The sequence below is a fragment of the Leptodactylus fuscus genome, chromosome 10 (genome assembly GCF_031893055.1).
Source record: "Leptodactylus fuscus isolate aLepFus1 chromosome 10, aLepFus1.hap2, whole genome shotgun sequence".
NCBI lineage: Eukaryota > Metazoa > Chordata > Amphibia > Anura > Leptodactylidae > Leptodactylus > Leptodactylus fuscus.
The window spans coordinates 53,499,464-53,514,184 of NC_134274.1; the positions used below are offsets into that span (position 1 = coordinate 53,499,464).

At 46.2% G+C, this 14,721-nt stretch overlaps 1 protein-coding gene across 1 annotated transcript in view; it reads right to left on the reverse strand.

Moving 5' to 3' along the window:
* The window catches only part of HIF1AN (hypoxia inducible factor 1 subunit alpha inhibitor), a 29,339-nt gene that overhangs the window by 12,309 nt on the left and 2,309 nt on the right, over positions 1 to 14,721 (reverse strand). Inside the window, exons 2-3 of the mRNA XM_075258244.1 lie at positions 3,694 to 3,944; positions 1,681 to 1,829 (exon numbers count right to left, since the gene is read on the reverse strand). Coding sequence (XP_075114345.1) covers positions 1,681 to 1,829; positions 3,694 to 3,944 — 400 coding nt within the window. The remainder of the gene's footprint in view (positions 1 to 1,680; positions 1,830 to 3,693; positions 3,945 to 14,721) is intronic.

Here is a 14,721-nt window from a genome sequence, read left to right on the forward strand (position 1 = left end):
AAAGGCTTATTCAGACAAGCGTATTTCAAGTCCCTGTTCCCAATGCACATGGGCAAAATATGGATAGAGCTAAGGGGGTATTCACACATCGCAGCATGCATTACTCTTAACCATTTTGTGCCCTAGAGTTCACACAAAGTTTTTTGGGTCCGGAACCTGAGCCGGGGGACGCCTCAGGTTCCAGAACAAAAGCCGGTAGCTGCGCACTCTGCTGCGGATTAGGCCCAATGAATGGACCTAGTCGGGAGGGGTCTTCACACCGAATCGCGAGTCGACTCTGCCTGAAGAATGAGCACCTCGCTTCTTTTTTCCAGGAGCTGGAACGGCTCTTAGAAAAAACAAAAATTTTTTTCAAAGGGAGCCGTCTTTTTGGTCAGGATTTTGAGGCAGATACGGCCTCAAAACCCTGACCAAAAACTGTGTGAACTTACCCTTACAGTTTATAGGGATACAACATAATGGTGTGAGGGATGAAAACTGAGAAGAAGAGCCCTGTGAAGGCAGGAAGTGCTGGCAAAGAGTGCGGACCTTGACCAGAATGTATTTGTTTTTTGGTGCTTTTTTGTAGATGAGAAAAACAGGAGACAGCTGAAAGATAACAGACAGGAGAAGGCAATACACACAACCTGGACCTGCACACACAAAATGGTTCATGCTTGCAGATGCAAAGAGAGCACACTTGTCTGATCTAAGCCCTACATATTGGTATATATACATATATATATATATATACATATATATATATATATATATATATATATATATATATATATATATATATATATATATATACACACACACACACCATCTCTCATCAGTTTTATGGGACTGCTGCAGACTGCCCTCCTAGTAGTATTATAGAAGTGAATAGAGTGGTGGCTACAAGTGCAGGATTCACATATAACCTTAGAAGCCCTAGTTCTCGTCGCTGGAGTCCCAGCAATCAAACATTTATCTTGTGCCCCGAGGACTGGGAATAAATGTCATTAATGGAAAAAGGCTTTAACGTGATAAGTCATGTGATGACCCGGGCACTGAGGGTATATAGCTGCAGTAATGTGATGACATGTGATGACCCGGGCACTGAGGGTATACAGCTGCAGTAATCTGATGACCCGGGCACTGAGGGTATACAGCTGCAGTAATCTGATGACATGTGATGACCCGGGCACTGAGGGTATACAGCTGCAGTAATCTGATGACATGTGATGACCCGGGCACTGAGGGTATACAGCTGCAGTAATCTGATGACCCAGGCACTGAGGGTATACAGCTGCAGTAATCTGATGACCCGGGCACTGAGGGTATACAGCTGCAGTAATCTGATGACTCGGGCACTGAGGGTATACAGCTGCAGTAATGTGATGACATGTGATGACCCGGGCACGGAGGGTATACAGCTGCAGTAATTTCATGCATGCAGCCACATACTGTAGATGTCTTTCAGTAGTGTCCCACACTGGGTTAACAGCAGTAAACATTCCCTTCTGTGTGCGAGACAAATGTATATGGAGAAATAAGTTCCTGCGGCAATCACTTACATTACGGGTTTTATGGCTGACAATTCATACATTGCTTTAGAGAATGAATAACTGGAGCAGGCGCCGCCCGCAGACATTCCATAGATATCATACACAGATTTATGTGTCGTGCTCTTATAGGACAATTCTAGTTCTTTACCTTCCATGCCGATCAGCAGAAGGTTAGAGGTTAACTGGCCCCAGCCATGTTTCGCTTGTTGTTTGTTAATCCAATTCCAGTTAAAACCTAAGAAATCCACTACAATTTTACGACCCACCGTATCATTGAGTGTCTGCTGCAGGTACAACCTACGTGAGGGAAAAAAAGAAAAAAAGATGCATTTTGGCCATCTGATCCAAAGGTTATGGATGGGAACTGGTATCGACAGACATACTCCATAGAAAGAAATATGAAAAGGGGTTTCAAGAGTTAACCTTGAGATGGGTTATAGACACAGGACACTTATAGATGACAATGCCCCAGTGAACGCTGAATATCAAGCACAATGCCAATACAATGTCTAGTGGCTGTGCTTGGTATTGCATCTCAGCCCCTATCACTCAAATGGGACTAAGCTGCAACCAAGCCGCATGCTAAATGAATGTGGTATGGGGCTAAATGAATGTGGTATGGGGATAAATGTGTTGCTGGTTTAATATACTTCTCCCTGGTGAGAGAGTAGCACCGAATGGCCAATTTTCACAGTATCCGGGGACATACCTCATTGGTTACAATGGGTCAAAATAACAAGTCTACTACTGTATTGAATAGATGACCAATACAGAAATCTCAAAGAAAAGAAACACAATCCCACTGAGATAAAAAGTCTAATTTATTGAATGATTAAGAAAATCACGTATACAAAAATAGCAAAAAATGCAAAAACATGAACGTTCATAGACAAAAAGGGGGGAAGACGAAGTTCTACTGCTGATAATGGGTATACTAGGCCAAAGCAATGTACCGTATATAATGATGATGCAGGACTATGCCCCTACTCAGGAGTAGTAAGATGGCGGGTGTATGAGACTCACTACCAAGTAAAGAAAATCGGGTCAAACATGATTATCATGGTGATCCCTTGGCAAAGTCAGTGCTGGGTCCTTCGTCTCTTGTAAAGTAATGTCACATGGTGTTATGTTTTCTCTCTGCTTCATGGCCTTTTATGCAGGATTATCATGTCTGACCGATTGCCTTTACTTGGTAGTGAGTCACATACACCCGCCATCTTACTACTCCTGAGTAGGGGCATAGTCCAGCATTTTCATTCTACATTGTCAGCAGTGCCCCTTTATGCATTTTTTGCTATTGCTGTATACGTGATTTTTTAATCATTCAATAAATTGTACTTTTTTTTATCATCATCTCGGGGGGGTTACGTTTCTTTTCTTTTTCTCAGTCAGTGATCCTTTGCTATCGGATACAATACAGAAATCTGTCAGGACACCAAGTCAGTATTTGTAAGCCATTTGTTAATGGCTCATAGCTAGGCCACGTAAATTTCAGGCTCTCTCAATGACTCCTCACACAAATGGCCACATAAGCAGTCAGTTTTGGTAAGTACAGGCCTCATCTTGGCTTTTTCCGTAACATTCAATGAGCCACGAACGTCTGGTGACCCTTTTGTCAAGAAGTGGGTATTAGTTATATGGACATGTTATAGGGTAAGTTCACACCAGAGTTTTTTGGTCAGGGTTTTGAGGCCGTACTCGCCTCAAAACCCTGACCAAAAAGACGGCTCCCATTGAAATCAATGGGAGCTGCTCAGGTCTTTATTTCAGGAACCGTTTCTTCAAGCTCCCGGAAAAAAAGAAGCGAGGTGCTCATTCTTCAGGCCGAGTCGCCTCAAGATTCAGCCTGAAGACAGTCCCTCCTCCGGACTAGGCCCACTCATTGGGCCTAATCCAGAGCAGAGTGCGCGGCTGGATGCCGGTAAAGTGCACCGGCTTCAGTCGCGGTTACCCGGTTTTTTTTTTATCGGAATCTGAGGTGGCCTCCAGGTTCGGAGCCTTTGGAGCAGATTTCATTCCACTGTAGTCCATGTCTGGACACAAATATACAGAGAATAACAGGGAACCAGAAGTTGTCGGAATAGGAGCTGGTATATCGTAAAACTGCTCATGAGGGATATATAGAAATATTTGGAGGTATACTTATAAAATGCGACCTTACCTCTCTTCGCCACCTCTTTGCTCTATATCTCTGAGCTTCTCTACAAATTCCGGAAACTTCATTTCTTGCCTAACGGACTTGGGCTTGAAAGTCTTAAAGTTTGCCATTTTCTTCTCATCATAATATAGAAATTTGTGGCTGTTGGCACTGTACACAGAAAAGTCCCCACTTCCAATGTTTTCTTTCAGATAATCCAAATCCCATTTTAGTGCTGGGTGCACAAGATTTGTATCAGTCAGAACCACCGGCTCCTGGTCCAACGAGAAGACAAATAGTTAGACATGTGATCCATCATGGCCTGGTACTTACATACATTGCTGAGCGGTATCTATAATGTGTATGAGCGGCCCTCATATAGATGACTGAGCTGTAGTCACATTGGTCCTATACCAAGGGCTGCTCACAGGGGATACAACATGGCGACACATCATCCTGTAGTCAGACTCTAAATGACCACAAGGCCCGATCCGTCCCTTTTTTAAGTTACACGCTGCAAAGAATTTTATGTATACATCATTGCACAGCTCATACAATGCCCACATACATTTACTACTTCCCTATTACTTACTACGTGCCCCTCCAGAGGAGTACCTGCTCCCTTATACTTTCTGCAAAGAGGTGGAGGTGGGAACGCACCCTTAGGCCCTTTTCACACACGGAGCGGAAGGGTGGATTTTGGCACCGAGAGTGATGCGGGGGCCGCGTCACTCTCAGTCCAAAATCCGCCTGCCACAACTGTCGCAGATTCCAAAAGTCGCGGCTTTTCGCTCTGGGGTAGGCTCAAATGATCGGGGCGACTCCGGAGGATCCTGCCGTGAGGTGGAACCCACCTAAAGAAAGGGCAGATCGCTCTCCATAGACCACCATTGTGAGGGGGCGGATTATGACGTGGATTCTGCGCCATAATCTGCCCCCTCTGTGCCCGTGTGAACGGGCCCTTATACTTTCTGCTGGACCCATTTCTTTCTTTAACCTCAAAAAAACTGTATTAAAAAATTGCAGTTTTTTTTTTTCTATTTCCCCAAAAATCTACAGTATTGGCAACTACCTAGGTTTTCCCATCTCAGTTACAGCATAGCCATGGGATATTCCATAAAAGTCTAACCAATAAGTATCCCACCTCAGAGACCCCCATATATATATATATATATATATATATATATATATATATATATATATATATATATATATATACACACACACACACACAAGCTAGTTTCCCCCATTATAGGTCACATAAAGTGAAGTGATTTTTAGGATGTATTCACTAGGTGCAGTTGTGCTACAGTTTGTACTTCCAATTATTGGGTCATAAAGATAGTACAGAAACGGGGGGTAATATTGCTTTTTTTGAGGCATGGCTCTTGGTCAGACAGCAAAAACTGCAGTGTGAAGTGACTGTGTGAATACATCCTTATACATAGGACCACCTCTAATGTGCCCGTTTCCAACCCTCAGAATGTAAGAAGAGCCATCTCACAGTTATATTAGTTATATTAAGGCGTACACATGTTTCTGGCAATGCGACCTACATACTTCATATACACACGTGACCACAACCACAGCTGACAGGCCATTGCTAACCAATGAGGAAGTGTTGATATGTGTTGACGGCTACGTGACAGAGCTCAGCACTCACCTCGCTCATGTTCAGTCCTGGCACTACATCCTATTTTCTAGGCCAGCTTCCTGACTACATTGCTCAGCAGTCTGTATAGCGGTACTGGGCTCTATTACAGAACTATATTATGGCCCTTCACATGCCAGAAAAAATCATATTATCCAGTGTGTAGAAGTTATACTATTGTATCAGATTTTTTTAATAAATACAAGTTTCCTACTTTTTGGAATGGAAATGGGATAGCTGTGTCCTGTGAGCACCAATCTGTGTGCTGTGACTGGTAATGGAAACCTGCAGGACTGCCTGAGATCAGGTAACACCTCCGCTAACCTGGAAGCTTTGCTAAACACGTAGTGGTTCATTAACCAGGATCCGAGAATGTCAGATAAGAGATCCTGCAGCGAGCGAGCGGCCTCATGATCTGTACATTGGGTGCGCCGCTCGCCTGTTATACATTTATCACTGACAAACAGACCGTCCATATAGACTGGATCAAAGCCGGCATGTGGATCCAGATCTACACTAAGTGCTACCTAGCAGAGTAAACATCACTCCATCAGATTACTCTTAGCTACCTAATACCAGAGTATTTGGGGATTTAATGGCTACCCACAATTTAACTATTGCCGGGACTAGCTAACTTATATAGTTGTAACTGGGAGTATTTTACAATTGTATTTCATATTGCTTTCTAGCATAGTAATGGCACAATACATATCATACTAAGGATACGCCATTCTTAAAAACCACACAGGGACCAAGAGATTTATAAGGGCCCGGGATCAGAATGGAAATCTCCATCTGGAGTGAGTGTTAAAGGGATTCTAACACTAAAAGGAAATTTTTCTCATTGACATGTAGAAATAGCCTTAAGAAAGACTATTCTTCTCCGACCTGTCGTTGTCTTCTCCGCGCCGCTGTTTGGTAGGAATACCGGTTTTCACCAGTATGCAAATTAGTTCTCAGCGCTCAAACAGTACTGGGGGGCGTCCCCAATGCCGCGAGAGAACTCTCCAGCGCCGCCTCCATCTTCTTCAGAAACAGCCTCTTCACGCGTCTTTTTCCAGCACGTGTTGTCAAACTTCTAGGCTTCGGGTCTAGGGCAGAGCTGACTGCACATGTCCACAGGCCACAAGAAAATGGCCACTTAATTACTGTGTAAGCGGCCATTTCTCTTGTGGCAGCTGGCATGCGCCGTCGGCTCTGCCTGAGGCCTAGAAGTTTGACCGCACGCGCTGGAAGAAGACGCGTGAAGAGGCCGTTCCTGAAGAAGATGGAGGCGGCGCTGGACAGTTCTCTCGCAGCATTGGGGACGCCCCCAGTACTGCGAGAGAACTCATTTTCATACCGACGAAAACCAGGATTTCTACCGAATGGCAGCGCGGAGAAGACAACCACAGGTAGGAGAATAGTCTTTCTTAAGGCTATTCCTACGTGTCAACGAGAAAAAATTTGATTCTAATGGTAGAATGCCTTTAATAAATCCCCTGATCCCCGCAACGCCCATATCTGCAGAATGTGGCAGGCGAGAAACGGATTAGGGCTTGAGGCGAATATTTAGAGCAAGAAAGGGCCGTGCACCTGAATATCATCCCTCTGCTTCAGTAAACTGTAGAGATGAGCGAACACTGTTCGGATCAGCCAATCTGAACAGCACGCTCCCATAGAAATGAATGGAAGCAACTGGCATGCAGACTTTGCCGGCGGTCGACCGCTTAAGCCCGCGCGTGCCGGCCGCTTCCATTCATTTCTATGGGAGCGTGCTGTTCGGAACGGCTGTTCCGAACAGTGTTCGCTACGGCTGTTCCGAACAGTGTTCGCTTATCTCTAGTAAACTGGTGTTAGGGAGGGATGAATCCCCCCAATGTGTCCTACCATGCAATGTGATTTGTGTGATATGAAGTTTCCTGGTGAAAAATTCCCTTTGGTTTGGCTTTATTCACATGTTTGTTTATAATTTTATTTCTAACAGACACCCCACCCCTGTGTCAGTAGCCTAACATGCACCAATGGCGCCCAACAGATACCAGTCATGTATGAGATGTTAATACACTGCTCATCCTCCTGACCACCAGGACCACTATCTATATAACTCCCATAGAGGTAAAGAAGAGTTAGGAATATAGTGGAGGTCTTTGTCCATAGGAAACAGCTGCATTCAGAGGTCTCCAAAATTCCTCTAATCCCATCTCAGCCATGATACCCCGAGATAAGATTGCACATGGAGCATTTTTGCACAAAGCCACATATACAAATGCATGTTTTTTTTATGCCTCTCCCCATACTGAAGGCTGACGCTCCTTTCCGTGCTTATGGTGCCCTCCTCCTCGCCTTTTGTAAGGGGTCTGACCCTTTACTGCTCCTTCTGTATTAGACGTGTGTTACCCTTGCATTTTCTGTATAAGAGCTAAGGGTTAACCCTATTAGCTTTGCTACCTCTGGTCCATGCAATAAATAATACCGCCGCGCTCTCTAACCAATTTACAAGGTTACTATTACCCTTAGTCTCACAGACGCTATGACCAATGTTAACCACGGCACCAAAGTGGTTTCACAGTCATAAAGGTGTTTAAAAACTATACATAAAAAAAAATACACACAAAGGGTATGGTCATATCTGTATCAATCCATTGTATAACATTACTATTATCTATCCCACCTGGTGAATGCGATATATAGTAAAGTGGCAACACTTCTGGGTTTTGTTTATCCTGTGCCCCCAAAAAATAAAAGTGATAAAACAAAATCTACAATAAAAGGAGGAAGCCGGAACAACTGATCTGTGTGGGGGCCGGGTGCCTTACAGATCACATACTGGTGACCTATGGATAAATAGTCATTATGACAAAACCTTTTTTCCGAATGGACAACCCCTTTAAGTCCAAAAATGTGTGGCTGGATAAAAGGCCTTATCTACAGAAGACGGTAACCCCCTGACTATATGTCTTATTGGGATAGATGTGAAAGAAGGTCCACTGCTTGGGACACTTCTATACTAGTCCACCTTCAGGCGGTCAAGTCCCATCCAAGTATCATTAGTCAATGCTGGGTTCAGTGCAATGCCATGGAGCAATCACTAGAACACCTATCCCAGATTTTGCAGGGGGATCCCTCCATGGAAATCTTTCACGTGGCAGCAGAAACATTTCCTTTTCCCATTCACCTTATTAGGAGGTTAGAGCAGAGTCCGCCCAGTTACCAGGCAAGTCGCCTCTTTATTCTGCTAGGTGATTTTAGCCGTCTGTTGCCTGTGATTATTTGTATATACAGTAGGTACAGTGGCCATGAGTCTGCACACGCACACAATAGGTGTACGTCATTTCCTCTTTGCATCACTTCATTAGCATTGACCAACTTTCATTTTTCGAGTGTTTGGGGTAGTAAAAGATTAGTCAGACTGTTCATTGGCGTTTGTGTGTGGAGAACAGTCAGCTGGACAGATGATAGCAGTCTACTGTACAATGTAATGTGTTTGGCAATGAGTCACAGCAAAAAGCGCCAGAGATGCAAACAGGGACGACGCACGTGCTCGCTGATCCCAATGAGTTCTGTAGAAAGCGACAATGCTGAAATGCAGCCAAAAAGCACTGTAGAAAAAAACAACACAGCACCCCCATATAAGTCTATGGGAAAATACAGCATTTTTATGTAAGCCTTTTTATTATTTTTGCAATGTGTGGATGAGATTACAGTTCACATCTGCATTGGTATTCCGTTCAATGGAGTCCGCATGGGTCTCCCCCCCCTGAACTGAATACAAACGCATTTGCAAGCAGTGTGCAGTGAAAGCATACAGATCCCCATAGACTATAATGGGGTCCGTGTGCTTGCCGCCAGATCTCTGCACAGAACATGCTGACAGGAGTTCACAATCTACTTTCCTGTCCTCATGATTCATGCAGGCAGCGAGCGGCCAGCACACGGACCCCATTATAGTCTATGGGGTCCGTGTGCTTTCACTGCACAGCACTTGCAAATGTGTTCGTCATTCCATTCGAGGGGGTCCCCATGAGGACTCCCCCGAACGGAATACCAACACAGATGTGAACGAATGTAACTGTAACTCACAAAAGGCTCACCGCCATGGTCCATCAGAAACAGTAAAGTTCCTCTAACCCATTAGGGCTCGTTCACACGGGGCGGATTTTGGCGCTGAATCCACGTCATAATCTGCCCCCTCACAACAGAGGTCTAGAGTTGCCGCTCACAGAAAAAAGAAGTGAGCTGTCCTTTCTTCAGGCGGATTCAGCCCTGGCGTCTGCCTCACGGCAGCACCCTCCGGTCTAGGCCCATTCATTTGGGCCTACTCTGGAGTGGGAAGCCACGACTGTCGTGGCAGGCGCATTTTGGCCCTATTCTGACACAGCTTCTCGAGTCAGAATCAGGACCAAAATCTGCCATTCCGCGCCCCGTGTGAATTAGCCCTTAAAATGTCACCTCTGTAAATAAAATATGTTGGTGCTAGCAGCATCAGAGTATGGAGCTCACATGGAGGTAAAGGTGGTGGAAACCTTTTCCGCCTTGTGAACATTTTGCGTGGCTAGCTGCAATGGGACGCCAATGCAGCAATCCGTCATGGCAGACCGCTCCTGATTAGGCCCAAATAAATGTGTCTCAAGCCGCGACTGCAGCAGAATCCGCAGGAAAATAAGTCATCTGGCTTCTTTTTTCCGCTAATAGCTAGCAGGAAAAAAAAGCGAGCGGCTCCCATTGAAGTCACCTGCTACACCTGCATATTCACATGAAGTTATAGCCCAGGCCTTATCCTTCATTATTAGGATTAGTGTTCCTTTAATATCCAGAAAGGACAGCCATATATGGCCTAGCTCTCCGCCAATTCAGAATAAAAAACCTAGTTATTTACCCTGACTGGGTATATCATACGGCTGTCCAAAGGTCAAAGAAACCCAAACAGGCAAACTTACACTGTGAAAAAAGTCTCCTTGTGTTAAATGGCAATTGCATCTTGCTGGGTAACAGGGTCTTAGTGTCACATCTATGTGCATTATCCACCTGAGTGACAGGGACAAGGTGAGGAATCTATTGTTAAGTCCACCTCGGTAAACCGAGAATAAAACAGATGACCCGAACACAGCAACACATCTACCAGGGTCATACAGTCATAAGACGACATCTACCTGAGCAACTGTGACATGGAGACACATCCACCTGTGTCACCTATACGTGGTGTCACATCCATCTGTGTTACCTATACGTGGTGTCACATCCGCCTGTTACCTATACATGGTGTCACATCCACCTGTTACCTATACATAGTGCCACATCCACCTGTGTTACCTATACGTGGTGCCACATCCACCTGTGTTACCTATACGTGGTGCCACATCCACCTGTGTTACCTATACGTGGTGCCACATCCACCTGTGTTACCTATACATGGTGCCACATCCACCTGTGTTACCTATACGTGGTGCCACATCCACCTGTGTTACCTATACGTGGTGCCACATCCACCTGTGTTACCTATACGTGGTGCCACATCCACCTGTTACCTATACATGGTGCCACATCCACCTGTTACCTATACGTGGTGCCACATCCACCAGTTACCTATACGTGGTGCCACATCCACCTGTTACCTATACGTGGTGCCACATCCACCTGTTACCTATACGTGGTGCCACATCCACCTGTGTTACCTATACGTGGTACCACATCCACCTGTTACCTATACATGGTGCCACATCCACCTGTTACCTATACATGGTGCCACATCCACCTGTTACCTATACATGGTGCCACATCCACCTGTTACCTATACATGGTGCCACATCCACCTGTTACCTATACATGGTGCCACATCCACCTGTTACCTATACATGGTGCCACATCCACCTGTTACCTATACATGGTGCCACATCCACCTGTGTTACCTATACGTGGTGCCACATCCACCTGTTACCTACACGTGGTGCCACATCCACCTGTTACCTACACGTGGTGCCACATCCACCTGTGTTACCTATACATTGTGCCACATCCACCTGTGTTACCTATACATGGTGCCACATCCACCTGTGTTACCTATACATAGTGCCACATCCACCTGTGTTACCTATACGTGGTGCCACATCCACCTGTGTTACCTATACGTGGTGCCACATCCACCTGTGTTACCTATACGTGGTGCCACATCCACCTGTGTTACCTATACATGGTGCCACATCCACCTGTGTTACCTATACATGGTGCCACATCCACCTGTGTTACCTATACGTGGTGCCACATCCACCTGTGTTACCTATACGTGGTGCCACATCCACCTGTTACCTATACATGGTGCCACATCCACCTGTTACCTATACGTGGTGCCACATCCACCAGTTACCTATACGTGGTGCCACATCCACCTGTTACCTATACGTGGTGCCACATCCACCTGTTACCTATACGTGGTGCCACATCCACCTGTGTTACCTATACATGGTACCACATCCACCTGTTACCTATACATGGTGCCACATCCACCTGTTACCTATACATGGTGCCACATCCACCTGTTACCTATACATGGTGCCACATCCACCTGTTACCTATACATGGTGCCACATCCACCTGTTACCTATACATGGTGCCACATCCACCTGTGTTACCTATACGTGGTGCCACATCCACCTGTTACCTACACGTGGTGCCACATCCACCTGTTACCTACACGTGGTGCCACATCCACCTGTGTTACCTATACATTGTGCCACATCCACCTGTGTTACCCATACATGGTGCCACATCCACCTGTGTTACCTATACATGGTGCCACATCCACCTGTTACCTATACATGGTGCCACATCCACCTGTGTTACCTATACATGGTGCCACATCCACCTGTGTTACCTATACATGGTGTCACATCCACCTGTGTTACCTATACATGGTGCCACATCCACCTGTGTTAGCTATACATGGTGCCACATCCACCTGTGTTACCTATACATGGTGCCACATCCACCTGTGTCACCTATTCGTGGTGCCACATCCACCTGTGTTACCTATACATGGTGTCACATCCACCTGTGTTACCTATACATGGTGCCACATCCACCTGTGTCACCTATACATGGTGCCACATCCACCTGTGTTACCTATACGTGGTGTCACATCCACCTGTGTTACCTATACATGGTGCCACATCCACCTGTGTTACCTATACATGGTGCCACATCCACCTGTGTTACCTATTCGTGGTGCCACATCCACCTGTGTTACCTATACATGGTACCACATCCACCTGTGTTACCTATTCGTGGTGCCACATCCACCTGTGTTACCTATACATGGTGCCACATCCACCTGTGTTACCTATACATGGTGTCACATCCACCTGTTACCTATACGTGGTGCCACATCCACCTGTGTTACCTATACGTGGTGTCACATCCACCTGTTACCTATACGTGGTGTGACATCCACCTGTTACCTATACATGGTGTGACATCCGCCTGTTACCTATACATGGTGCCACATCCACCTGTGTTACCTATACATGGTGCCACATCCGCCTGTTACCTATACATGGTGCCACATCCACCTGTGTTACCTATACATGGTGCCACATCTGCCTGTTACCTATACATGGTGCCACATCCGCCTGTTACCTATACATGGTGCCACATCCGCCTGTTACCTATACATGGTGCCACATCCACCTGTGTTACCTATACATGGTGCCACATCCGCCTGTTACCTATACATGGTGCCACATCCACCTGTTACCTATACATGGTGCCACATCTACCTGTTACCTATACATGGTGCCACATCCACCTGTGTTACCTATACGTGGTGCCACATCCACCTGTGTTACCTATACGTGGTGCCACATCCACCTGTGTTACCTATACATGGTGTCACATCCACCTGTGTTACCTATACATGGTGCCACATCCACCTGTGTTACCTATACGTGGTGTCACATCCACCTGTGTTACCTATACGTGGTGCCACATCCACCTGTGTTACCTATACGTGGTGCCACATCCACCTGTGTTACCTATTCGTGGTGCCACATCCACCTGTGTTACCTATACATGGTGCCACATCCACCTGTGTTACCTATTCGTGGTGCCACATCCACCTGTGTTACCTATACATGGTGCCACATCCACCTGTGTTACCTATACATGGTGTCACATCCACCTGTTACCTATACGTGGTGCCACATCCACCTGTTACCTATACATGGTGTCACATCCACCTGTGTTACCTATACATGGTGCCACATCCACCTGTGTTACCTATACATGGTGCCACATCCGCCTGTTACCTATACATGGTGCCACATCCACCTGTGTTACCTATACATGATGCCACATCCGCCTGTTACCTATACATGGTGCCACATCCACCTGTGTTACCTATACATGGTGCCACATCCGCCTGTTACCTATACATGGTGCCACATCCACCTGTTACCTATACATGGTGCCACATCCGCCTGTTACATATACATGGTGCCACATCCACCTGTTACCTATACATGGTGCCACATCCACCTGTGTTACCTATACGTGGTGCCACATTCACCTGTGTTACTTATACGTGGTGCCACATCCACCTGTATTACCTATACGTGGTGCCACATCCGCCTGTTACCTATACATGGTGCCACATCCGCCTGTTACCTATACATGGTGCCACATCCACCTGTGTTACCTATACATTGTGCCACATCCACCTGTGTTACCCATACATGGTGCCACATCCACCTGTGTTACCTATACATGGTGCCACATCCGCCTGTTACCTATACGTGGTGCCACATCCACCTGTGTTACCTATACATGGTGCCACATCCGCCTGTTACCTATACGTGGTGCCACATCCACCTGTGTTACCTATACGTGGTGCCACATCCGCCTGTTACCTATACATGGTGCCACATCCACCTGTGTTACCTATACGTGGTGCCACAGCCACCTGTTACCTATACATGGTGCCACATCCACCTGTTACCTATACGTGGTGCCACATCCGCCTGTTACCTATACATGGTGCCACATCCACCTGTTACCTATACGTGGTGCCACATCCGCCTGTTACCTATACATGGTGCCACATCCACCTGTGTTACCTATACATGGTGCCACATCCACCTGTGTTACCTATATCCACCCGTGTTACCTATACATGGTGCCACATCCACCTGTGTTACCTATACGTGGTGCCACATCCACCTGTGTTACCTATACGTGGTGCCACATCCACCTGTGTTACCTATACATGGTGCCACATCCGTCTGTTACCTATACGTGGTGCCACATCCACCTGTGTTACCTATACGTGGTGCCACAGCCACCTGTTACCTATACATGGTGCCACATCCGCCTGTTACCTATACATGGTGCCACATCCACCTGTGTTACCTATACGTGGTGCCACAGCCACC